The 23676-nt window shown below is 60.7% G+C and overlaps 2 protein-coding genes across 4 annotated transcripts in view; both read right to left on the bottom strand.

Annotated features, from left to right (window-relative positions):
* Positions 1–8933, bottom strand: IFI30 (IFI30 lysosomal thiol reductase). The gene is made up of 7 exons (XM_030540684.1): positions 8602–8933; positions 5466–5648; positions 5149–5223; positions 4278–4373; positions 2777–2929; positions 1529–1597; positions 1–1142 (listed from the first exon to the last, which is right to left on the bottom strand). The coding sequence occupies exons 1-7, from the start codon at positions 8722–8724 to the stop codon at positions 1089–1091; spliced, it is 753 nt and encodes a 250-aa protein (XP_030396544.1). The 5' UTR covers positions 8725–8933; the 3' UTR covers positions 1–1088.
* Positions 8934–13927: 4994 nt separating this feature from the next.
* PIK3R2 (phosphoinositide-3-kinase regulatory subunit 2) overlaps positions 13928–23676 on the bottom strand; it is a 35989-nt gene continuing 26240 nt past the window's right edge. For all 3 annotated transcript variants that reach the window (XM_030540451.1, XM_030540453.1, XM_030540452.1), the window contains 13 exons: positions 23246–23308; positions 21923–22054; positions 21517–21718; positions 20721–20806; positions 20159–20264; positions 19830–19928; positions 19126–19306; positions 18152–18277; positions 17070–17212; positions 16658–16834; positions 16236–16307; positions 15372–15542; positions 13928–15183 (listed from right to left, as the gene is read on the bottom strand). In XM_030540451.1, the coding sequence (XP_030396311.1) occupies positions 14991–15183; positions 15372–15542; positions 16236–16307; positions 16658–16834; positions 17070–17212; positions 18152–18277; positions 19126–19306; positions 19830–19928; positions 20159–20264; positions 20721–20806; positions 21517–21718; positions 21923–22054; positions 23246–23308 (1751 nt within the window). In that variant the 3' untranslated portion in view covers positions 13928–14990. The remainder of the gene's footprint in view (positions 15184–15371; positions 15543–16235; positions 16308–16657; positions 16835–17069; positions 17213–18151; positions 18278–19125; positions 19307–19829; positions 19929–20158; positions 20265–20720; positions 20807–21516; positions 21719–21922; positions 22055–23245; positions 23309–23676) is intronic.

The raw sequence follows: 23676 nt of genomic DNA, 5'->3' as shown, positions 1-23676 counted from the left end.
GAAGTTACTCAATAGATTCATTTGCAGGAAGGGCATTCCTCTGAGTCCCAGGAATCTGCATTTGTGACATCAATACAATTACAGCAATTAGAAGGGAATGTGCATCAGGCTGGGGAGGGCAAGGCCCTGGTCTGTTTGTGTGAAAGGAGGATGGGGCCTAGTGACAGGACCATTTCCTGGAGGGGGCCAATGGGCTGAGGACATGGAGACATGAGTGTTTGGAGGGGCTAGTGGAGCTAGTTCACATAAGGTATAAATATGGGCAAAGGTTCAGGTGTCAGTCACCAAATCAGCAAAGCAAATGTAGCCTGTCCCCCAAGATTTGCTGCGCTTAAGCTTTGTCCCCCACTGGTCATAGCACCCTGCAAGCTGCACAGTGTAAGGCAAGATCCGCAGCCAGTCATGCTGATGCCCAAGGCCGGGGCAAAGCAGGGCAGGTGTGGGGTCCCATTCCTGGTTCGGAATGTCTGCTGTTCGAGGTGCAGGTTCCAGCCCAGGGATGGGGCAGCTCCCTGGAGAGCGAGCCAGAATCTGGCCTCCCTTCTTTCATCTCTACAGAGATCTGGAGAGGCCAGAGGCAAGGGCTGAGTGAGTCAGAGAGTTTCCTGATGTGAACAGTTCCTGTGTATTCAACACACTGGCCTAGATACCTGGCAGCCCTTCCAGGCCCATGCTGCCAAGCTGCTCAGCCAGGCTGCCTACTGGAGTCAGGGTGACCAGCTGCCTCTCTCCAGCACAACCTGCTCTTTTAACAACCATCCTGCTGCTGCTCTCCCTGATTACAGGCTGGGCTCTCCCCAGCCCAGCTCCTGGTGCTGATACCCTGCGTGAAGAGACCCTTCGAATTCCCATGTCCAGATTCAAACCATCTTGTGCCTGTTCTCCCATCAACCCCCTGCTCATAACTGAACTGCCCCCACCTGCAGCAGAGGTTACTGAGCATGAGCCTAGAGCTGACATCATCATACCAGGCACAAATAGATCCCCTGCTGCTCTGGCTGGCTGCTCACCCCAACTGCAAGGCCAGGCACTGGGGTGCAGGGAGCAGCCCCAGGCTGGGGGTTAAGTCAGGCAGAGAGACTCGGTCTTCAGAGGAGCTGGGACTCAGCCCCCGCATCTTTGCAGGCATCTGGCTTTTCACCCTGCAAAGACAGAGATCGGTCAGGGACCCCCATGACACAGGGAGGGGCCTAGAGAGGAAACAGCTGCAGAGCCTGATCGCTGAAGCCCTAACAGCCTCGGCCCCTGCCACTGCCTTGCTCCCCTCACCTCCAGCCATGGAGGCTCCCAGCCAGGGAGGCAAGCAGGGTAGAGCTGCTTGTTCTTTGGGCAGGCAGTGCAACAGCTAGTCAAGCAGTTTCACCAGCAGAGGGGCGTCCCCGAATGTGGCTAGCGGGCAAGCGCTGGCTGAGGTGCTCGGCAGCTCATTGCCCAGAGCCTGGGGAGCAGGGTACTGTGACTTCCCCAGGAAGCTGCACGGGGAGCAGCTGCCCACACAGGGCTGAATGCATTACCAGCGTCCACTCACCGTGTACATCTCACAAACCATCCTGAACAGAGCGGTTTGGGCTCGCGTCTGGAGAGCGTCCGTGTGTTTCTGAGCAGGAGAGAGAAAGGACAAATCTGTGTCAGCGGCTGGACAAGCCATTCCCAGGCTCAGCCGCTGGCCGGAGAAAGCAGGCAGGTGCTCAGTAATTCCTCCAGGAGTGTTTTGCTTGGGCTGCTGCCTGGAACACAAGCGACAGCTCTGCAGCGCTTCGCTCCCACCGCACAGGACGAGATGGAGTGAGATCAGATGGCGCTACCTGGCTGCGTCAGTCACTGCCTGCATGGTGTCCTCAGCATTCACCTGGGGCCCTGTTTCTTTGAGCAGCTGCAGAATGGATGTGTTTCTTGTCAGCACAAAACCAGGGCTTGTGTCTGAGCAGAGTGCAGCCTCTTGGGTGCTATGGGGCCTGGGTACAGAACATGCAGCCTGCCAGGGAACGCCAGCGTGGACTCTCCTTGTGGCCAGGGCCAAGCCCATTGTGCCCATGGGGGATATTGGTCACACCTGGGCCAAGTGGGTACGATGTGTTACCTGAGCAGAACTGCAGCATCAGACCCCCACTTGGCCCAGGTGGAAGTGATGGTTCGTGGTGTCAGGCAGGGGAGTGCCAGGCCTCAGGCAGGACGGGCTTAAAGGGACACAGCAGAACTGCATGCAGGGAGCTCACACTGCACCTGGCTGGAGCCAGCCCCTTTGATTCAAGTTCATGAACAGATTCACCCCAAAGCAAGTGGACATTTCCTGCCCCTTTGTCTTCACTGCAGGGGAACCAAGGGCAGCCAGATGAGGCTCATGCCTGGCTGCTGAGATAAAGCATTTCCTCAAAGACTCGGCAGCAACTTTAACCGCTCGCTTCACCACAAAGTCAGGTTCTGTGGGTGCTTCTCCGAGCAGTTTATTCTCTCCCACAATGCATTGCACTCAAGTCACCTACCCCAGCTAGATACCAGGTGCATGGGCTTCTGAGCATGAACAGGCTTTGGGATGCTGTAACACGTGGCTCTGTGTGGGCCTGCAAGAGACTGGTCCTCTGGCTATGAGACCCACCAACCGCCCTGCATTATCAGTGCTCTCAAGGGCAGCAGGCCTGGGTTTGGGAGCTGAAGGTCCTAGGTTCTAGCCACTGCTTCCCATGGACTCTGCACTGAACCTCTGGCTCTGGTTGCCGCCCACTGATTCATTGTGTGGAAATGCCCATGGAAGGCCACGAGGCACCATGTCGCTTACCCCATTGACGAGGATCCACGGCACGTAGTTATGGGGTGGGCTGAGGGCATCGGTCAGCTGAGCATTGTGATGCATCAGCTTGTTTCCCAGATCTCCTGTCACGCATGACTTGATCTCAGCCAGCTGAACAGTTGGGGCATAGAGCTGCAGGCACTGGGAGAAGAGGAGTCGTCAGAACCAGTGCAGAGAGCTGGTTACCCAATCCCCCACCACACAGGAAGGCTAAGGCCAGGGGCTTTTATCTGTTCTGAACTCATTAACCCACAGTGCAGGCTGGCAGCAGAAGGAGCCCTGGGACTCAGCCAGTTCCAGAGGCAAAACACTCCACCCCCTGCATAATGCTAGAGTCTCCAGTTCACCTGCCACCTGGGCAAGGCCAGCTCTAACTTTTTTGCCGCCCCCAAGCAAAAAAAAAAAAGAGCGCCACGCTGCTGTAACCCCCCCCCGAGTGCCACACCGCCATAACACTCCCCTAAGCACCGCGCCACCAAAACACCCCCCCGAGCGCAGCCATAGCCCCCCCCAAGCACCACGCCGCCATAACACTCCCCTGAACACCGCACCACCGTAACCCCCCCGAGCGCCGCCATAACCCCCCCCAAGCACCACGCCGCCATAACACTCCCCTAAGCACCGCACCACCGTAACCCCCCCGAGCGCAGCCATAACCCCCCCAAGTGCCGCGCCACCAAAACACCCCCCCGAGCACTGCCATAACCCCCCCAAGCACTGCGCCATGCCGCCATAACACTCCCCTGAACACCGCACCACCGTAACCCCCCCGAGCGCAGCCATAGCCCCCCCAAGTGCCGCGCCACCAAAACACCCCCCGAGCACTGCCATAACCCCCCCAAGCACTGCGCCACGCCGCCATAACACTCCCCTGAACACCGCACCACCGTAACCCCCCCGAGCGCAGCCATAGCCCCCCCAAGCGCCGCGCTGCCATAACCCCCCCGAGCACTGCGCCACGCCGCCGAAACAAAAACAAAAAAAACCCCTTGAGCGCCGCTCCGTCGACCAAAAAAAACAAAACCCGAGCACCCCCTGCCACCCCAAGATTGGCCACCCCTTACAAGGGGCTGCCCCAAGCATGTGCTTGGTCAGCTGATGCCTGGAGCCGACCCTCCACCTGGGCCTCACTCCTGCAGAGCAGCTGCGGAGTGAGGGCAGGTGCCTGGTGGCAGCACAGCGGGGAAAGCGTCTTTATAGTCCACATGGGATGGCTGAGGCACGGCTAGAAATGGACGTGGCCTTGTCACTAAGTTGCCAATGGCTACAGCCGGGTGTCCCAGCACACACAGACTGGAGAGACAGACTGGCAGGAAATGCCAGAAATCCGGGCGCTGGGTCAAGACTCTGGATTGGACCTGGGCAGGGGAACAAGGGGCAAGTGGCAGGGGCGTTCCTGTGGGGCGGGTGCAGAGACCAGCTGGCTGAGGCGGCTCCCCCAGGACTTGGAGTCTTATAGCTCTGGGCCTGCCCAGTGCTGCCAACGTACAGCTTCAAGATTCTCCACCACAGAGCCCGCCGATTCCATGCAGAAGATCACAGGGAAAGACTGAAAGAAGTCCTTCAGCTGGTACAGCAGGCAGGTCTGGAAGAGCAGGGCAAGCCACAATGTTAGTGCCCCGAGCCCAGCGGGAATGCGAGCAGGAGCCCCCAGAGGCTGTGCCCCTGGGGGTTCTCCAGCCAGCAGAGCCCAACATGACCAGCTTCTCCTCCTAGGCTGAGAGGAATGGCTGCAGGGGGAGCCCCACACTTTACTGTCAATGGGGAAAGTCCTGGGAGTCCTGTCCCCTAGGCGGGACTACACTGAGAGGCCCATAATGGGGCAGATGAGGGGCAACCCCCCTCCCCCAATCCGCTATCTGTGGAAGGCCTCGAGGAAGGTGTTGCTGCTCTCTGACGTTCACCCCGAGATGTCCGGGCTGACACGCACCCTCCCCACGGATCACGCCTGGGTGCCCAGCTCCTGATGTCAGCGCAGCTGCCCGGGTGGTTCCTGGACTCTGCCCTGCAGGGCAAAGGGGCCTCCTTGCTCCTTCCCTTGTGCCAGTGAGGATGTGAAACTCAGCAGCTCCAGTGTCACATGGTGACTGTGCTGAGGCCACACAGGGGACAGGGCCTAGTTCAGTAGCAGAGCCCAGGCAGATCTCGCCATGGCCCCACCTCTGGGCCAGAGACCAGGGAGCCCTGCCCCCTCCTCCCCCACCCGAAGCACAGCTAACGAGTTCAGTGACACGGGGATGGGGTGGGAGGTCCCATGACCTAACCAGGAGCCACTGTCTCCTTCCACCCCACTATCCTGCACATTCCACAGGCAGCACCCCTGCCCCCCATCTTAATGCCATGCCTGGGCCAAGCCTCACCTCAATCATGTTCCCCTTGCACTCCGGTTCACCATGCTGGCATTTGAACTGCCATTTCCCACTGACATTCTTCTCCTGCAAGGGAAACCAAGTCAGAGCCTAAGGTAACACTACCCCTACCCCCGGGGCCGCCCCAGCACACACTCTTCTCCCTCACCCCACAGCGTGTGCCCCACACCCCCTGCCAGGATCAGGGCTGTGGGGGAGGGAAGACCAGACTATCGGGACAGAAGAGTGGTGCAGCCGCAGCCCTTGGCTCAAACTGGGGTGCAGGTCCCTTTCCCCCACCCTCTGCAGCCGGCAGCACTGATGCTTACCTGGGCATTTCCGTATGGCACCAGCGTGATGTTCATGATGTCACTGAGCATCACCCAGGTGGGGAAGAGCTGGGTGACCAGGAAGTTGCGGCAGCCCGGGCACAGGCTCTCGTAATACAGGCTCAGCGACACAGGGTTGGCTGCCTGGGGGCGGTGGTAGAATTTGGGGCATACCTTCTCCACCTGTGGGCAAGGAAAGATACGGGGGAGGGGAGTGATGAGCAGCAGGGTTGGGATAGACAGAACCAGGCCTGGCACAGACCCCGGACCGGCTGTGCTGCCTCAGGACTGGACCTGCCCCAAAGAGCAGCCCAGAGCTCTGGTTCCGGCTCTGTTACAGACAAACTCAACGTGCACAAGGGGGTCATGAGCCTCCCAGGGCACGCGGAGGATAAACCTGGCCACGCTGAGAGGCTCCACAGTGCTGCAGCAGCTGCTGTGCTTAACCCGCTTATGGAATGGCCGGCGAGGGACCTGGGGACAAAGTGTCTTCCCCAGAGGTGCTGGAAACACGGGACGAGGTGCCACGTTACTGTTTAAATAGGAACCAAGCGTGCTGGTGCTGACAGGCGCAGGGAGGGTCCCTGATGGAGGACTTTGCTCTGCCCGGCCTCCAGCCCAGCTTGTTTGTATTTGAGCGAACAGAGCAGAGAGACCTACCAGCCCTCCCCACGGAGCCGGGCCAGAAGGGAAGTGAAACAGGATGCCGGGGCTTTCAGTGGGGTTTTCAGCTGCAGCAGACCCTGACAGACCAAGCAGCCACTGAGGCTTTCCAAGGGGATTTCCTCAATCTACTTGGTTCAAATGTGCAAGTCCACACCCCCCGGAGGGATTGGGGGTCCAGAACACTGGCGGGCTCTTTTCCTTCTGGGTCCGGGCACGCATCCTGGCTCCTGGACTCTCTCCTGCTTCAATGTCCCATCAGGCCCAGTGCCAACCTCTGTTCAATGGGCCAAATCCAACCCAGCAACTGGGGCATTAGCAGACAAGCCTGTAAGCAACACATGGCAGAGCCTGGCTCTCGTCGCCAGGCCGGGAGGCTGGGCCTGTGGGGTCCCCAGGGCTCAGGCTCCCATTGCCAGGCTGGGCCTGCGAGGCCCCTGGGGCTCTGGTTCCTGTTGACAGGCCAGGCCTGGGGGTTCCCCGGGGCTCTAGCGCCTGTCGCCAGGCCAGGCCTGCAGGACCCATGGGGATAGACCCCGGGGCTCTAGCGCCCGTCGCCAGGCCGGGCCTGCAGGGTCCACAAGGACAGACCCCAGGGCTCTAGCTCCCGTCGACAGGCCGGGCCTGCAGGACCCACAGGGATAGACCGCGGGGCTCTAGCGCCCGTCGCCAGGCCAGGCCTGCGGAGTCCACAAGGACAGACCCCAGGGCTCTAGCTCCTGTCGACAGGCCAGGCATGCAGGACCCACAGGGATAGACCCCAGGGCTCTAGCGCCCGTCGACAGGCCAGGCCTGCAGGACCCACGGGAATAGATCCCGGGGCTCTAGCGCCCGTCGCCAGGCCGGGCCTGCAGGGTCCACAAGGACAGACCCCAGGGCTCTAGCTCCCATCGACAGGCCGGGCCTGCAGGACCCACAGGGATAGACCGCAGGGCTCTAGCGCCCGTTGCCAAACTGGGCCTGTGGGGCTCAGGGACCGAAGTTGAGAGTTTGGGGCAGCGCTGGGTCGGGACTGCCAGTTTCTCAGCCCTGCACTCTGAAACCCAAGTAGTGGCTGTGGTTGTGCAGCTTCAGGCCCTGCTCCCACTCCGGAATGGGAGGCTATTAATGGCTGCTCAGAGAGGCAGAAAAAGCAGAAGTATCACCAATGCCCCCACACAGCTGGATGGGGTGAGGGCAGAGCAGGCGAGAGCCATGGCAAGGGTGTGGGGACAGAAATCAGGAGCTGCACCACAGCAGCTCTCCCATGGGGATGGCAGATGGACCAGGGCCCGAGCTGGCAACTCTGGAGACAAGTGCTCTCCCTTGAGCCAAGGACTGGGGCCAGGTCCCCCTGCCTAGCAACCTCACGCAGCCCTGCAGGCTCTGGAGTTCAGTGCTGGATCTCTCTCCTGAGCCTGCCCACGTCAGGGAGGCCACGGCAGCTCTCCAGGCGAGGTGCAGGGTCAGAATGCGCTGGAGCACCGAGCAGGGGCTACCCCCCACCCCGAGGCTCCCGCCGGTGCTGAAGGCCTGGGCTCGGCTCTGGAGGTGACTAAGGAACGGGGAGGTGCAGGGAGTTACCCAGAACTAACTGTTCAGCATCCTGAAGAGATCATGATCCAGGCACTGCCAGCATGATGCCGTTAGGCCTGGGCCCTGGCCATGGGCAGGCACTGGCACTGCTATCACTGGAGCACAGGATAAAATCTTCCCACTGGGTAAAGAGCAGGGACCAGACACACGCTGGGCACAGCAGCTGCTGGGTCCCATGTACTACCCATGTGTTGGGGGGGCGGGGGCAGGACAGCACTAGCTGCACGGTGCTGAGGCACAGGAGATGACAGTTAAGAGCTTGGACCCTGGTGCCTAGGTAGGGGGGTGATGGGCACACTCTAAGCCGGGCAGGCAGGCACTCAGGCTGGGGGGCAGGGGGTTCTCTCTCAGCCTTGTGCTTGTTTTCCCTGCTCAGCCCCTATCCTGAAGCTCATGGGACTGCTGGGGCTGCTGCGGCAGTGGGGAGCTAGCCCCTAGGGGCAAACCTTTCTCCCTTCCCCACAGTGCCCAGGTAACACCTCCTCTTATGGACACTTCCACAGCACTGGAGCCCAGGGGCTTGTGGACCGTGAGGCTGCTTGGGGCAGGCTGGGTCCAGTTCTTCCCTGCTGAGCGGGTTGTAAGGCCCCGGCCCCCAGGGGAAGGAGTCAGCAGGGAAAGCGAGGGGACAAGGGATGGGAAGGGACTTGCCGTGTCTCACGGTATCAGCGAGGACACGCACTGCCCCGATTCGCTGGGGGGCTGAGCCCGTTTCTCTGAGGTCAGGGTCACTGAGGGGGAAGCTCAGCTCAGCCTTGCTGTAAAAGGACAGAGTGGGTTCTCCTCTTTCCCAAGAGCAGAGAGGCAACTGCTGCCAAACCCACAGGACAGAGCAGGGCAAGATGCCAGCTCCGCTTGGAGCTCCCTGGGACAGGCTGCCCTGAGCCGTCCCCCTTACCTGGCAGGCCACGGCCATCTTCCAGGAGCTGCACAAGAGCTTGGGCGGGTAGTTACAGGCTGGCAGGGAGTCCCCACCGCTCACAGCCCAGAGGGCCAGGGCAGCCAGCAGCCAGCAGTGCATGGTGCGATCAGCCTGGAGGCGAGCCAGAGTGAGCAGAGCTGGGGAAGGAGCTGGGACTTTCAAGGCTCTCGGGTCCCGCCCTCAGCTGCCTGCCTGCCCAACTCAGCCTGTTCTTCCTCCTCCTGTGCCTGCCCCACCTTCCAGCTCAGCTCCTGCTACAGCCGGAACCACAACCACATCTGGGCACCAGGGTTCACTGGGGACAGAAGCAGCTGTGCGCTGACCACCTCCTGCACACACCTTTCACTGTACGGGGGTAACGCCCAGGGAGGGGTCAGGGTGCTGGGTGCTGTACAAAGGAACTCACAGTCTATGTGTAGGACGAGGGCGAGTGGGTGAGGCAGAAGTGGGACAGAGGTGAAGGCAGCAAGGCCCAGCAGGGCAGGACAGTGGCACTGTCGAGACCGACAGGGAGGGGCTCTCTCTGTCCCAGGGCAACATTGCCCGGAGCTGCCTGGCCCCCGTTGTGCCTGTTGAAATCAGCAGCAGTCTCCCTGGAATGCACTGAGACCAGGAGGCTCCCTGGGCTGGGCTGGGGCCTGCTCAATGGGGGGATTTGTTTGCACAGGAGGGTGCATCTACCTGTAACCCACCCCTGGTGCCTCCTCGGTGCTCCCAGAGCCAAGGCTGTTTCCCAGGTGCCCTGTGTGGCAGGCAGGCTTGGAGGCAGAAGCGGAGAGCTGGTGCTGCCCAGCTCAGGGAATCCGTGCCCCCGGAAGCTCTCAGCCCTGCATGCTGCATATTGGGGGCAGTCTGGCAGCAGAGGGATCTGCACAGCCATAGGCTCGGCCCCTCCCAATTAGATTAGGAACAAGGGGCCTCGGGCATTACCCGACAGAGGCCCTTTTGAACCTGGTGAGAAATCACAAGAGGCTAAGGATGTTTCCAGGGCAGGACAGCTTGTATTGGCACCCTGGCCACAGGCTCCCTGTGTGACTTGTCCAGCCCCCAGGCAGGCGGGGGGCCAGCTGTTGCTGAGGGCAGAGTGGAAAACGCCAGGCAAGCCTGGGTGCAGATCTATGCTGCGGTGGACACGGACACGCCCTGTGGCAGAGCCGGTTCCATAGATAAAATGCTCCGAGTTACTGTGCCCAGTGGTCATAGGGACACTTCTATACGTGACCCCCACGCTGAGCCAACAGCTCCCCCTCCCTCTGCATTACCCTTAATGGTGCCCGAGGACACCAAGCCCCAGAAGTGCTGGTGTTTCTCATGGGACGTCACTGTGGCCAGCAGATTTTCATGAGAGATTTGAGGAACTTCCCACTTCCTGTTTCCAGGGAAAACCCAACAGCTGGCCACTTCCTGGCCTGTCGAGGGGGTCGGAGTCTCACAAGCTCCTCTCCCCGGGGGCCACATCTCCATCTGCTCACTAGGAAGAGCCTGGGGCACCAGCAGCCCCCCGTTAGAGATCCAGGGCCTGATTTGCATGAGACTCAGTGACTTTGTACTCCTGAATCCCTTGGGCGCTATGGGAAATCCACCACATCACAAGCTGGCTGGGCACAAGAGCTTTTCACTGCCACAGGGACCTGGATCCACATCCTACTGGGGGACACATGGAGGGAGCACATAACCCCATGCACTGCAGCCTCCTGTGGGCAGGCCTGGAGCTGCAGGGCTGGACCCTGAGGGAAGGGTCTTTTTCTGGCAATTGACACCTTCTAAACAACTGGAGAGGCATCTCCCTGTCAGAAGCACCTGGAGCCCTGCAGAGGCGGTGGGTGCTGCCTGCCAGAGAGCGAGCGGTGGGGAACTCCCACGCTGGCCCAGTTTTACCTGCTGTTCTCTGCAGCACAGGTAACCAGCCAGCTCCTGCTCCAGAGTTCCCCCGTGGGATCATTTAATCCTCTGGGGAAAAGGCAGGAGTCACAGAAAAAAATCTTGAAATTACAAGAATGTTTAAAAACAATTAACCCCCCTCATCCAGCAGCTTAGTTCTTTCAGTTTATTTCTTCCTTTGTTTAAAGTACCGTACAAAAATGATCTGACAGTAACAAATCCTGGGCTTACGTTAGTAAACGTACACAGAAAGAGCACAGAGAACGACTTCTGCTAACAGACAGAAGAAATGGCGATTAGAGTATTTATTATTGCATATCTCGTAAGAGCTAAAACCTCATGAGTCTTCACCAGCCAAGTTCCTCTCGGACTGAGTGCAAATCCCAGCGTGTCAGTCAGCCAGTGCCCCCCCCCCGAGCAGGCAAGGACCCGTGCAAGGAATCAGGCTCTGGTCTGCTCACAACCCAAACACGCTCTTTCCTCCAATTACATTAGGCTGCAGGCTTAAAACAATCCGCCTCTGACTAATGCAGCCCAGAGCTTTCCGCAGAACAAGCAGAATTTCAGCATCTTGCACAAAGCCACATGGTCCTGGGGCCAAGAGGGGGTTCTAGATGAGGGCTTCCTTTGCTGTCCCTCCCAACCAGGCTGTGACTCTGGGCATTTGGCATGTGTGCTCCTGCCCCTGAGCTTGCGAGCGCTGCACAAAGTATAATGGATGGAGCCAGGAAACAGCAGGAGTGGCTCAGGCCTCACAGAGCAGCTTCCCCCCTCCTCTTGTGACACTGCCCGCTCCCCACACCCAAATCTCCTCTGCCCTGATGGTCGGGGAAAATTCACAATTTCCTTCCTAACCTGTAATGCTGGCAGCGCAGTCACCAGGCCCATAGTGGAGGCCCAATGGATGGAGGAGTGGAGAAAACAAGAAGGGAACCATCAAAGGGCCTGGCCAGGAACTGGGCACTGGCTGAGGACACGAAGAAGATGGGCCTAGTATCACAAGAGGTTCTGGTTTACACCTTGACCGACACTGCAGATGAGATCACAGGCAGCAGAGCACGACCAAAGGGATCCAAAGATAGTGTTCTCACGGATTAACCCAGAAGACGTAAACAGCAACAGCTAAAGCAAAGACCAAATCACAACTGGCTTATTCCAAAGGAGCCTTGTCATTAAAAAAAAAAAAAAAAAGATTCAAGGGGCTTGTTCTTCCACTGGAGGAGGAGAAAAAGCCAAGTTCCTAAGAGCCAAGTCAGGCACCATCAGAGAAAGTAACCTGGGGGTGGTGGTGGTTTCTATTCATTGCATACTGGATTGGAGAAGAGCAGAGCCTTCCCTCTGCAACAGGTACAGGATGCAGCCACAGACCACGTTTCCATTCTCAGTAGTGTTCTAGCAACTCAGAAAGGGCAGTGCTTTCAGATGCACAGAAGTAAAGCCATGTGTAACCACCGCTCAGAGCATTCACATGGAGCCAGCTCAGCTCCCAAGGAGCAAAGGGGGAATTTCAAATTCCCCTGAGGAGAAGCAGGCTTGGGTCGGGCAGCGAGAGACCAGGCAAAGTGGGCAGAAGATGAGACTCTCCCAAGGAGCTAGAATTGTCCATGCAGGGAGAGGCAGGTGAGCCCACCAGCGAGACGAGGGTGAGGCTAGAAGCAGAGGGGAGAGGTTTTCCGAATCTCAGCAGGATCCCAACACCCAACGCTGGCGGAGTTAACAAGGTGCTTCCAAACACAGGAGGAGACTTGCACAGCATGGCTGAGGAGCAAGGAGCCGGAACACAGCATTCCCAGTTGTGAAATGGATGTAGTGTATGTAACACCTGCCAGCCCATGCGCCTCAGCCCAGGTACTGTACCCTACCCCAACAATCCCGCCGTCTGGTGGCACAGGCTTCAGACAGTTGTGAGCCAAGTCACCACACTGCAGTGTGGGGGATAGCGAGGAAGTAAGTGGCTAAGTATTAATACTAATACGTACAATACAGGAGTCAATTTTTATGGCTCAATTTCTCAAAGAGTAAGTCAGCTTTTGGGGGAGCAGGTAGGGTTGCCCCAGCTTCTCAGGGGGTCTCGTGTGCTTTGCTATCTCCTGGTGCAGGGACATGGACTCTAGCCAGCCGAAAGCTGGGGGTGAACTTCCTGACCAATCAAGTCACCATTTCCCTGCGCCTCCCACCGACAGCCGCCACGTTGGGCTAAACTCACTGGCTCTGCTCCTTCATTGCCCAAATCCAAACCTCAGTGTCCTGCTGTGCTGGGGGGGGAGGGGCGGGTTGAAGGAGCCTCAGCCTTCTTGCCCCACCCCCACGGCTCGCTTTGGCCAGCATGTGGCTGGGCCCAGCCGTGAGTCCTCCAGCACTTCACCCCACTGGCGCAGAGTCCAGGGCGCTCAGACAGCTGAGCTCCACCCGGCGAGGAGACGCCAGCACTTGTTCGCTGAGCCCCGAATCCATTCCAGCCAGCGCAGGCACCAATGCCACAGAGCACGTGCACCCAGGTGAGAACAGAGACCCATGCTCACACCAGCACACGTAGGGCCACGTCAGCTCCTGCAATTCCCCACGCCAGGAGCACCCGAGGCAGGCTGCACTTGGCTCCACCCACACTGGAGACAGCCCCAGCGTTTACCTAGAGAGGAAACTAGGCCAGAGCAGCAAGGCATAAACAGTAGAGCCGATGGTGCAGGCATGTGGAGTACCATGGTCATGACAACGAAGAGCATCCAAGCCTGTGCCATGCCCCAGCGTGGCCCACACACTATCAGATGCACACCCCGCCCCAGCAGATCACACACGTGCTCCCTACACTGTCAGATGAGATCTCCCACCCTGCTACTACTAACAGACCAAGCATCCGCCTCCAGCTGGGACGGGGCCTTTGGGGACGGATCAAGGGGCAAGTGGCACCTCCCCAGAGCTGGGCAGGCACAGTGCTGAGGGGAGAGAGCCATGGGATCCTGAGCATTCCCCCTCAACCCTTCTGGCGCTGCCAGCCATGCTGGGGCAGAGGGGCAGGCACTGCCAGGTGCTGGTGCCTACTGATGCCTGAAACGGAGGGAGAGATACCACATCCCCCTCAGAAAGCTTCCCAAACCATTTTGGTCTGTCAAAGAGAACCCCCCATCTCATTCGGTAGGTAACACTGGCCCTCTCCCCTGCCCCACATGGTCAGACGCATGCCCTGCTCAGGCATCATCAGGAAACACACAGCAATTCTCCTGCGCCCTTGTACTAAACCAGACACGACTGGAAATATTACAGAAATCCCCAGGGCTAAGCTCTGTGCCGGCTCTGTACAGTACTGAGGAGTAGAAGTGCTTCGCATACATAGTTCTACCTCATGCATATACATTGCTCCGTGCCTAGGCCCTAGGGCCGGAGGGGCATTGCCTAGTCCCCACCCTTCCCTTGCAGAAAGGGCCTCTGTTTGCATAGGGCTTGCAGCGTGGCTGACATTCCAGCCACCTCTGGCTTCACGTTCTCCCAAGCCGAGGGATGCGCTTGGTCTGTCGCTGCCTGGTGGTTGCATATCATAACGAAGGTTCTGCATACGAACGGGCACTAGCAAGCAGCTGATTATAAAATAACCGTATTTACATGGCTACAGTTAGCTCTGACCAGTGACTGAGGAGACTTCCCAGAAGCAATGGACAAGCACAGCTGTACATCCCCCAGACACAGACCAGGAAAGCACTGGTACCAACATGGATTTCACAGCTTAGCTGGCACAACCAAGGCGAGACAGGTGGGTTAGTAACTAACTAATCGAATGGAGCCTCCCCTGCAAGCCACACACAGGAGTTACATGGAACATGAAAAGTGCCACGAACACCTGGCATCTCTGCCAAGGAGCCAGCGTGCCGTGCCCTCACCAACCCCTTCAATGATCAAGTTCCCCCTTTTCTAGCTCTCTGTCTGGGTGAGGCTGGCACCCCTCAGACCAAAGGCCGGCACTCACTCCAGCTCGCAGGATTACTGAAGGGAAGGGAAAGGAGAGAACGGTTTTAGCAATGACCACTTGTGGTTCAGGAGAGAGCGCTGCCCGCCTCTTCCCAGCAGGGCTGGTCCCACTGAAGCTCTGGGGCAGACGTAGCACCACAGCTGTGGCCGCTGGGCTGGCAACCCCAAGGCACACGTGGGAACTGGGAACCGAGCTGTACAGAGACACACAACAGGGGGAGGGGGGCACAAAAACACCCCTGGGGAACTGCAAAGGGAGAGGCGAAGCCCCTCATAGCAATTAGCCTGCGACTGGACTCCTCCTCAGAAAGGCTGAAGCCATGAGCAGCTTTTCCATCCCAAGCTGACGGCACTGCCTCCCCATCGGCCAGCGTCCAGCTGGGTTTCTACTGCTGAGCAAGCGGGCACCAGAAACAGGTCACGACATCCCCCAGGCTTGAGGGTAGGAGACTCGTCTAGACAAGGGACAGAGGACAGAGCCTGGGGAGGAGGCGGAGGCGGCCATTGTGCTCTGCGTCAGTGGCTCATCTGGCAGGTGGCTGGGAGAGAACCGGGTAAGCCAGCGTGACATTCAGGGAGTCGTTGTGCTGCACCAGGGACATGTGTTTGTAATGCAGAACCAGGTCCTTTAGGGACGCGTACAGGTTGTAGGGCTCGGCAAAGCCGTAACCGGTCACCGTCTTGTAGATCACACAGTGCTTGGTGTCTCCGTCCACCCTGCCGGGGAAGCAGAACCACACGAGTCACTGGGGCTGCCACCAGGAGATGGGGACATGAGCCGCCAGGGACCCCTCCCGCAAGCCAGGCAGGACGAGCGCGGCCCCCACTCCCCACCTCCTCCCGGGCTGGGGCTGGCAGTCGGAGGGAGAACCGCGGTGGCCCTGCAAGAGGGGGAGGGAACTCACACCACAGAGCAGGCATAGCAGCCCTTCTGACTGCTCTCACGGATCAGGAAGGTGCCGTCGCGCTTGCCACACAGCATCTCCTCCGCCTGCACACGGTTGATTTTCCCCACATACCAGGTGCGCTCCTCATGGTGTGGCAGCTCCTCGTCGTCGTCCATCATGGAGTACTGGCTGGAAGGCAAGCCTGGGGCTGAGAAGGCCCTTCCCCCACAGGGTGTGCGCCCGCCACTGGGGGAAGCTAGGCCAGCTCTGCTCCCACACACACAGCTATGTCGCTATGCAGGAGCCCCTGGCCTAGAGCGGTGCCTCCCCAGCGCCAGCACCCTCCCAAATACCCCTCTGGGCCTTTGAACCTTCCCCATGGCTCAGTTCCCAGCCCCCTGCTCCACCAGGCACTCGAGGCATGCAGGGAGCTCTCTCAGTAACCTGAGGGAGGCAGATAGCCTCAGGGCCTGGTATCAGCTTTGAGCCTTCAGCCCTCAGCCACTGGTACAGAGGCTCAGCTCTGCCCACGTACCTTCAGTGCCGACACGGGCAGCTGCATCACGCCTCGATACCCAGTGAGAGCAGCTCTACAGCCAGCCTGGGGTGAGCACAGGGCTGGGGACCATGAGCTCCTGCTCCCGCTCCCAGCCCAGCCCAGCCATCGTCTGGCTGCGAGTCCCTGCCCCGCTCTGCATCTCAGTTCCGCCTTCTGTAACCCGGCGCCGGGCGTGGCTGTGTGTGCAGGGCTCTGCACTTCAGTAGCAGAGCGAGGCCTCGAGGAGGGAGCAATGCTCGGGTGACTCCACTCAAACCCAGGCCAGGCCGGAAGACTCTCCGAGCAGCCCGCAGCGCTGGGACACGGCAGGGAGGGACACTTACTCCTCTGTCTCGTTCTTGATGCCCAGCCATTCGTTGATTTTCTTCTGCCGGGCCCCTTTCTGCGTCAGCCACCTGGGGGAGGAAGGCGAGAACTGAGCGATGTGCAGGGCTGGGAGAGGAGCAGCTTTTCATCCCGCCTCCTTCACTAATGGATCCAGCAGGGGGCAGCGTCCCCCACGGAATGAGCCAAGCAGGCAGGATCGGGGCCCAGCTGCCCCTTGAGCGGAGTCCCACAGGGCACAGGGAGGGGGCACCGGGGCCACAGCCCCAGACACGGCTGGAGGCCCAGCCGGGAGCCAGCGAGCAGCAAGGACAGATCACGACTGGGCCACGGAGGCGATGGCAGGGCCCAGGGGCTGCTTCTTCCATCCCTCCCAGGCCAGAGCCGGGAGCCGGGGGAAGGGGCAGGCAGCGGCACCTACACCAGGTACTGGTCCCGGAGCTTGCGCAGCTGCATGAGGTCCGGCTTGAGGCTGTTCATGCGCTTGTCGATCTCCCGGTTCTCCGAGGTCTGTTTCTTCAGGTCCTGCTCCAGCTTCATCTTGCTGTCATGGATCTCAGTGACGCGCGACTTCAGCTTCTCGGAGTTCATCAGGATCCTGCGGGGGGGGGGCACAGGAATTACGGGGTGGGCAGGGGAACCTGGGCCCGATGCTGGAGCCAAAGGAGAAGGGCTGGCGGAGGGGGGAGGGACTGGGGGCAGCTGCAGCATGGGAGGGATGCTGAGTGACAGGAAAATCACGCAAGCAGTTTTCTTTGCAAAGGAACTAGCCTGGCTCCATTCAGAGAGAGCCCGTGGCTGGGCTGGAGATTGCCTGAGGCCTGTGCCCTCACCGCTGCACCTCCTTCTCATTGCCCTCCCGCCGGAAGCGCTCGATGTATTCCCTGCTGCACTTCTCCTGTGTCTGGCACTGCTCCTCAAAGATCTTGATGGTTTCGTTGAAGGCTTCGATCGCCGTCCTTTTCATCTGCAGCTCCTGGGGGGTGGGGGCACACCGAGTGAGAGCCGAGGATCGGGGCCCCGCCCAATCCCCTGCCTTCCTAGCAAAGCCCCAACCCCACTCCTGGTCTGATCCCCAGCCCAGCTCTCCCAGCCACTCCTCAGCCCCCAGCCTGAACCTTCCTCTGAGGTCCTACAGCCCCTCAGTGAGGCGACTCTGCCAATTCCTCCCCCTTCACTAGCAGGCTGGGTGTCTGCACCCCAGCGCAGCTCTCTCAGGGCTCTCCAGGGCCCATATCACCTATATAGCAGGGCAAGCTGGCCAGGGTAACACCCTTGTGCTGGCTGGAGTGTTGGGCAGAACGGCAGTGGAGGAGGGGGCATGCATGGCCCTGGGATACCCGCTAGGGGGCTTTGATAGGGGTGCGTGGCCCCAGGGGACCTGTGAGGGGGCAGGGGGGGCGGGGGATCCCCCAGGAAACCCACAATGGGGCGGGAGAGGGGACCCACAAGTGGGCGGGAGAGGGGAGCGTGTGGCTCTGGGGGACCTGTGGCCTGGTGGTACCTGCAAGGGGTGGGGTGCGTGGCCCTGGGGGACCCGTGGCCCCGAATTACCCACGAGGGGCAGGAGGGGGACCCATGGCCCCAGGGGACCCGCGAGGAGGTGGGAGAAGGGGGGCGCGTGGCCCCGGGGGACTTGCAAGGGGAGAGGAGAAGGGGGGCGCGTGGCCCCGGGGGACTTGCAAGGGGAGAGGAGAAGGGGGGCGCGTGGCCCCGGGGGACCCATGGCTCCAGGGGACCCGCGAGGAGGTGGGAGAAGAGGGGCGTGTGACCCCGGGGGACTTGCAAGGGGAGAGGAGAAGGGGGGCGCGTGGCCCCGGGGGACTTGCAAGGGGAGAGGAGAAGGGGGGCGTGTGGCCCTGGGGGACCCATGGCCCCAGGGGACCCGCGAGGGGAAGCGTGTGGCCCAGGGTACCTGCGAGGTGCGTGTATACTCCTCGTACAGCAAGTCGTACTCCCGGCTCTTGTCCTGGTATTGTTGGTGATAGACCTTCAGCTGCTCCCCCACAGCCTCCACGCTGTCCTCCTTCACCAGCTGGTCCTGCCACACAGAAGGCCCCAGGGCAAGTCAGAGCTGGGCACTGCCCTCTCTCCCCACCCACCAGCTGTGTGGGCACCACTGCACTCTAACTGCAGGACATGGGGCCGGCCCAGCAGGGAGAGGGCCATAGGTAGAGGGAAGGAGGTGGGCCTGGGGCAGGGCCAGGATCAGGGGAGCTCCCGCGGCACCAGGAATGATGAGACACCGCAGGCCAGCATGGGGCCCTGAGCCCACCTGCCCCCAGCCCTGCCTCTTCCACCCCTTGGACAGGACAGAATTACCTGGCAGTGGGAGGCACCCAGAGGCTCCATGGGCAGCCCTAGGGCATAGGGCCTGTCCACATATCCCTGCTTGCGCCCCTCAGCAGCCTGGCCCAGCCCCCAGCCCCACCTATGACATGGCCCCCGCTGACCAGTTTCCCACTCTCCAGGCCATGCCCTTGCCCAGGGGATGGTTTGGGCACCTGTCTCCCCTACCCTGGCCACAGCCCCTTGGATATCAGTGTCAGGCTGGGGCCGGGCCCCCCGCGGTTCAGGGGATGCAGCTGGGCTGGGAGGAGCGCGTCCCAGGACACCATACAAATGTGGCTCCCCTTTCCCCTTGCTGGTTCCCTGGCCAAGGAGCGTCCCTGGGGCCGCCGGGCCTCACATGCTCCAGGGAGACGGGAGGATCTGCTGCCAGCTCAGCCAGGGACCTGGAATCTGGCATGCCCTGTTCCCGGGCCCTGGGTATGCCCACGTGCCCTAGGCATGGCTGGCCCCTATGCTCAACAGGGGGAGCAGGGCGGGGGCAGCTCCTGCATATCAGCGCCAGCTGCAGGGGTCCGAACACCCCCTGCCCAGCCTGACCTGCTGGTCCTTGGAGATGGGGTAGAGCAGCTTGCTGTCCAGCTTGGCGTTGTACTGGGCCAGCGACTCGTGCCGGTAATGGTGAATGAGCTCCACCACGGAGCTGAAGGTCAGGGGCTCCGAGAAGCCGTACTTGCCCTCTCGGTGGAAGATCTTGATCAGCTTGTTGTTCCCACCTTTCCTGCGAGGCGGAAGTGGGAGCAGGGGGCACGCTCAGCACCAGGCGTGGGGGACATCCCTGGGGGAACCTGCCCCCGTGTTCCGGCCATGGCAACCTTCACACTCACGCTGGGGCTTGGAGCACCCAGCAGCCAACAGGGGTCCCCTCAGTCCGGCACCAGGGAGCGATGGAGGCTGTGCATGGAACAAGGACACCCTCCCCCACCCCCCTGCACTGCATCATTTCCCCCCAGCCCCTGGAGCGAGCAAGCCTGTCTGGTCTGGAAGCTGGCAGGCTATCGGGGCTGCAGCCCTGCGTCCAAGCTGGGACTCAGAGCACCACGAGCCTGGAGACACACGGGGCTCAGGGCCCTCGTCCTAGGGCAGTGAAGCACCAGACAGAGAGGGAACGAGTGCCTGGGAATCTCCTCAGGCCAGGACACAGTGGACAGAGCCCGGCCAGCCACCTGGCTCTACCTAGGGGTATGGCTAGCGGCCCTGCTGCCCCACCCCAGCCCAGCCTAAGGGGCTTGGGGAGCACGTACCTCAGCGTGAGCGTGTACTCCCCCTGGACCTTACTGGAGGCATCGCGGACCAGGAAGGTGCCATCTGGCGTGTCACGCAGCTTCTCGTTCACCTCCTCCCTGGGGAGCGGACAGGGTGCGAGTGGTCATAGCTGCCAGGGCACAATCCACAGAACCCACGCTCACCCGTGGGGGGCTGGAGCATAGGGATTCGTCAGTCTCACCTTGCCCGACCCCAGCCCTGCCCCACACAACCCCAAACAGGGGGGCCTCCCTAACGGCTACCCGGGGCAGGGGGGCACTCTTGCTGGCCCGCTGCCCAGGGGAACATGGTGTGAAGAGCCTGGTACCTGGAAATGTCACCCCAGTACCACTCCGCCTCCTGCAGGGGTGCGCTGCTCCCATTGGCCAGGCTGGCTCCACCGGGCTTCGGCTTCGAGGGCTTCGGAGGCAGAGCTGCAAGAAAGCCGGGTGAGCACTGGAGCTGGGCTGCGCTAGGGCCCTGCTCTGGCCAGGATCTGCTTGCCACCAGCCCCGGCACCGTGCCACAGGCCCTGCTCTCAGACTGCCCCGGCACAGCTCCAAACGGGCACCAACCCGCATTGGTCCTGGGCATGCCGAAGGTGCCACCTCGAGAGCCCCGCAGCGGCACCCTCCAGCAGCACCCACTCTCCTGAGTGCCCCCGCAAGCGCCTCCCACCGTGCCGGAGAGACCATCTCTGCGCCCATCCCAACTCGGGCCAGTTCAGTGAGTGCCCCATGTGATGCTCGTTCTGTGACGAGGCTGACGGGAATGAGCCAAACACGCTGCCCTGGCGGGAGGCTGAACAGCTGCCTCCTTCCCAAGCCACACAGGAAGTGACCCGCGGTCTGGAAGGGCCCCAGGGCATTGCAGCTTGTGGGGCTCAGTACCTGGCGGCACTTGTTCCGGCTCCGAGTCCTTCACCTGCAGAAGTGTCTCCAGGAAGAGCCCTGAGAAATCGGGGCTCAGCTCTGCACTGCAGGGAGACAGGGACCAGAAATCAGCCCCTGGGAGAGATGCCAACAGACCCGGGAAGGAGGCATGGCGGCAGGTGCTGGGCTGTGACCTGAGCCAGAGGGGGGCGGGGGTTCACTGCACTGGCTCTGGGGTGTGCTCTCAGGTGAGCTGTGCAGTATCCCTACTGCTCCCAACTCACTAAGCTTGCAAGGTGCCAGCTCCTTACAGACAGACGCAGGGTCTGCCCCACTTTCTAGTCCCACCTCTGCCCACAGCCTATGGCCCCAGCTCTCCACTCGGGGGGTGAACAGGAACCCAGCTGCAGCGTGGAGCTGCTATGGGGGAGGTCCTGGCTGCTACAGTTTGAGCTTTGCGCCTGTGGCTCACAGCCCCGCTGGAGATGAGCTGCTGGTAAGTCAGGATCTCTTTACAGACCACCAGCGAGGGGCTGACCCCATTTGTCTCCCCTTGCTGCTGGTGCAGGAGGCAGCGCGGTCTGGGTGTGACAGGGTAAGGTCAGGGGTCACTGCTTGCAAAGCATCACCATGCAGGGGGTCGAGTACAGCCCCCCATCCACATCCCAGGCTCCTGCACACCCCTAACTCAGAGACCCAGCTCGTGGCAGCATGAGCCAAGCTGGCAGGCTGGCTCCTGGGCAGAGCACCACCAGCCACGTCTTGCTCTCGCCCATCTGCCCACTGGTGAGATGCAAGCCCCCAGCCCATGTACCTGGTGCCAGGAAGCCTGAGCAGCGGAGGGCCGAAGATCTCGCCCAGGGCCCGAGGGTGGAGGCCGTTGCTCTCAGCCTGCTGGGACACCTTTCCCAGGTGGCGGAGCAGGAACTGCAAGGTGAGCAGGTTCTGGAGAGGGACCGCAGGAGACTCCAGCGCCAGCAGCAGCTGTTTCCTGCAGCTCTCTGGCTGCGGGATCTCTGGAGAGAAGCAAGACACCTGTTGGAAGAGCAGGGGCCAGGCCTGCCTCACTCTCCAGCACTCCCTGTGCATGCGGGCTGCATTGCAATCCACCTGCCTCTGGTACACCGGGGTAAACACCAACTGTGTGCCCTGGAGCCCATCAATGCCCTCCCCTGCTTCCTGCCTGTTAGCATCCCCTCCCCCCGCAGCATAGCCCTTACCCTGCAGGATGCGCAGGATCTCGCCATGCACAGATGCCGGGACCACAGGAGCAGGCAGATCCTGCAGGAAGCCCCGCAGTGCCTCGCCCAGGGAATGCACATCGAACGGCTCCACGTCACCCAGCACCCAATCTGCACAGAGCAAACAGATCTTCACAATGGCAGCCCCCGGCAGCTCCCTGGCCAGCTCATCTTTAGAGGATGTACCCAGAGTTTCCCCAGCAGTTCCCCATGGAACCTGTGGGCACGAGAGGCCCCAGAATCCACAGCAGTGGCTGCTGCTGGGGCACAGCAAGGGGGTGGCATATGGGAGGGGTCGGACTCAGGGCCCGGCGCAGGGCAGAGCTGCCAAGGACAGACATGCTCTCCGATTCCCATCCCCAGGGGCTCCCCGCTCTAGGCCTCGCTCTGCGACACAGACTGCAGCGGTGCCGCCCCAGCCTGGATAGGAGCCCCGCAAATTCCACACGGCCCAGTGCAACTCCACCGGCATGAGCACAAACGGTCGCTGCTCTACTCACTCCCACCGGAGAGCCCCGGAGCATGGCTCTGCTTGGCAGGTCGGGCGTCAGGCAGGCCAGAGATTGCCTGCCCCAGCTGCTTTAGGGCCTTTGCATTTTTAGCTCTCTACACAAGGAGGATCAGGCAGCCCTGGGGAAGCAAAGCAGCAGCGACCCCCAGGAGGCTGCACCCCATTGCCCTGAACCTGGACTCTGAGGGCCCAGCCAAGAGGGCAGCCAGCGCAGTGAGATCAGCTGCCATTGCAGCTGCATGTGCAGGAAGTGAGCAAACAGCATCATGAGCTGGAAACCCAAGTGACATGGCTGAGTTGATCCCTGGCTTATTCGTGCTTTGGGACAGCCTGGAGCTGAAGAAGCAGCATTTAGACCTTTGGCAGGGCAGCGTGGGAGCATGGCCATCAACACGGAGTTGGCTGGGGAGGGGACAGGACCCACCACACTCAGTGTGTAGTAGGAGATCCAAGAGGAGCTGGCTTGTGACATCAGCTCCAGGCCCGGCGACCGACGAGCAGAACTCATGTCCACGTTTCCTTTCACAAGGCTCCTCCTCCTCCTCCTGCCAAGCTGCAGGAAAGTGCAACCGCCTTGAAAGCGACACTTGCTGGCTTCCCTTACGTGCAGTTACACCAACACAGCAAGATGGGCCCGTCCTCTCCCATGCAGCCAGCTGCTGGGGAGTTACGACTCGTTGAGGACAGAAGACAAGCTTGGCCTGGATTTCATTACTGCTGGCGCTGTCACATCCACTAATCTCATCCATCTGACCCAGCTTGCCTCCCCTCCGTACAGAACTGGTTCTTACCGGTCTTCAGTGCTTGTCTCAACTCCGAGCCAGACGTCCTGTACAACATCTCACTGTCTAAGCCTGTGGGAAGTGCAGGACGGTTTATGTTAGCTCTGTGAATAGAGGCAGCCACTTCAGCAGTGCTGATAATCACTGAGCTGCAGCCACAGCAGTTATTAACCCAAGAGAGCTGCAGCCCTGTGACGGGACGCTAGCTCCATTCCCTGCCCACCAGCCACGTTCTGGCAGATCAGGGCTTTAGTCACGTCAGCTGCACCAGGGCTAACCAGTCTCCCATCAGGCTGTTTTAACAGACTCCAGAGAGAGCGTTTGCTGTTTTCCTGGGGTGATGGCACAATCTGTTAGGTCCCTGACCACTAGGAAACCCAGCCTAAGTTCTGGCCTCCAAACAACTAGCCACCCACCAGCCCTAGACTAGCACAGGATTC

The sequence above is a fragment of the Gopherus evgoodei genome, chromosome 22 (genome assembly GCF_007399415.2).
Source record: "Gopherus evgoodei ecotype Sinaloan lineage chromosome 22, rGopEvg1_v1.p, whole genome shotgun sequence".
NCBI lineage: Eukaryota > Metazoa > Chordata > Testudines > Testudinidae > Gopherus > Gopherus evgoodei.
Note: the sequence above shows the minus strand (reverse complement) of the source record. Positions and strands in the feature narration are given on the sequence as shown.

Bases quoted from the DNA above. Each gene is read 5' to 3' on its own strand.
- IFI30 (XM_030540684.1), bottom strand. From the start codon at position 8,724: ATGCACTGCTGGCTGCTGGCTGCCCTGGCCCTCTGGGCTGTGAGCGGT. The intron at 5,649-8,601 runs GTAAGGGGGACG...CCTTGCCCACAG, and splicing joins AGATGGCCGTGGCCTGCCAG to GTGGAGAAGGTATGCCCCAA. The intron at 2,930-4,277 runs GTACGTTGGCAG...CTCTTCTCCCAG, and splicing joins TGGTGGAGAATCTTGAAGCT to TGCCTGCAGCTCTATGCCCC.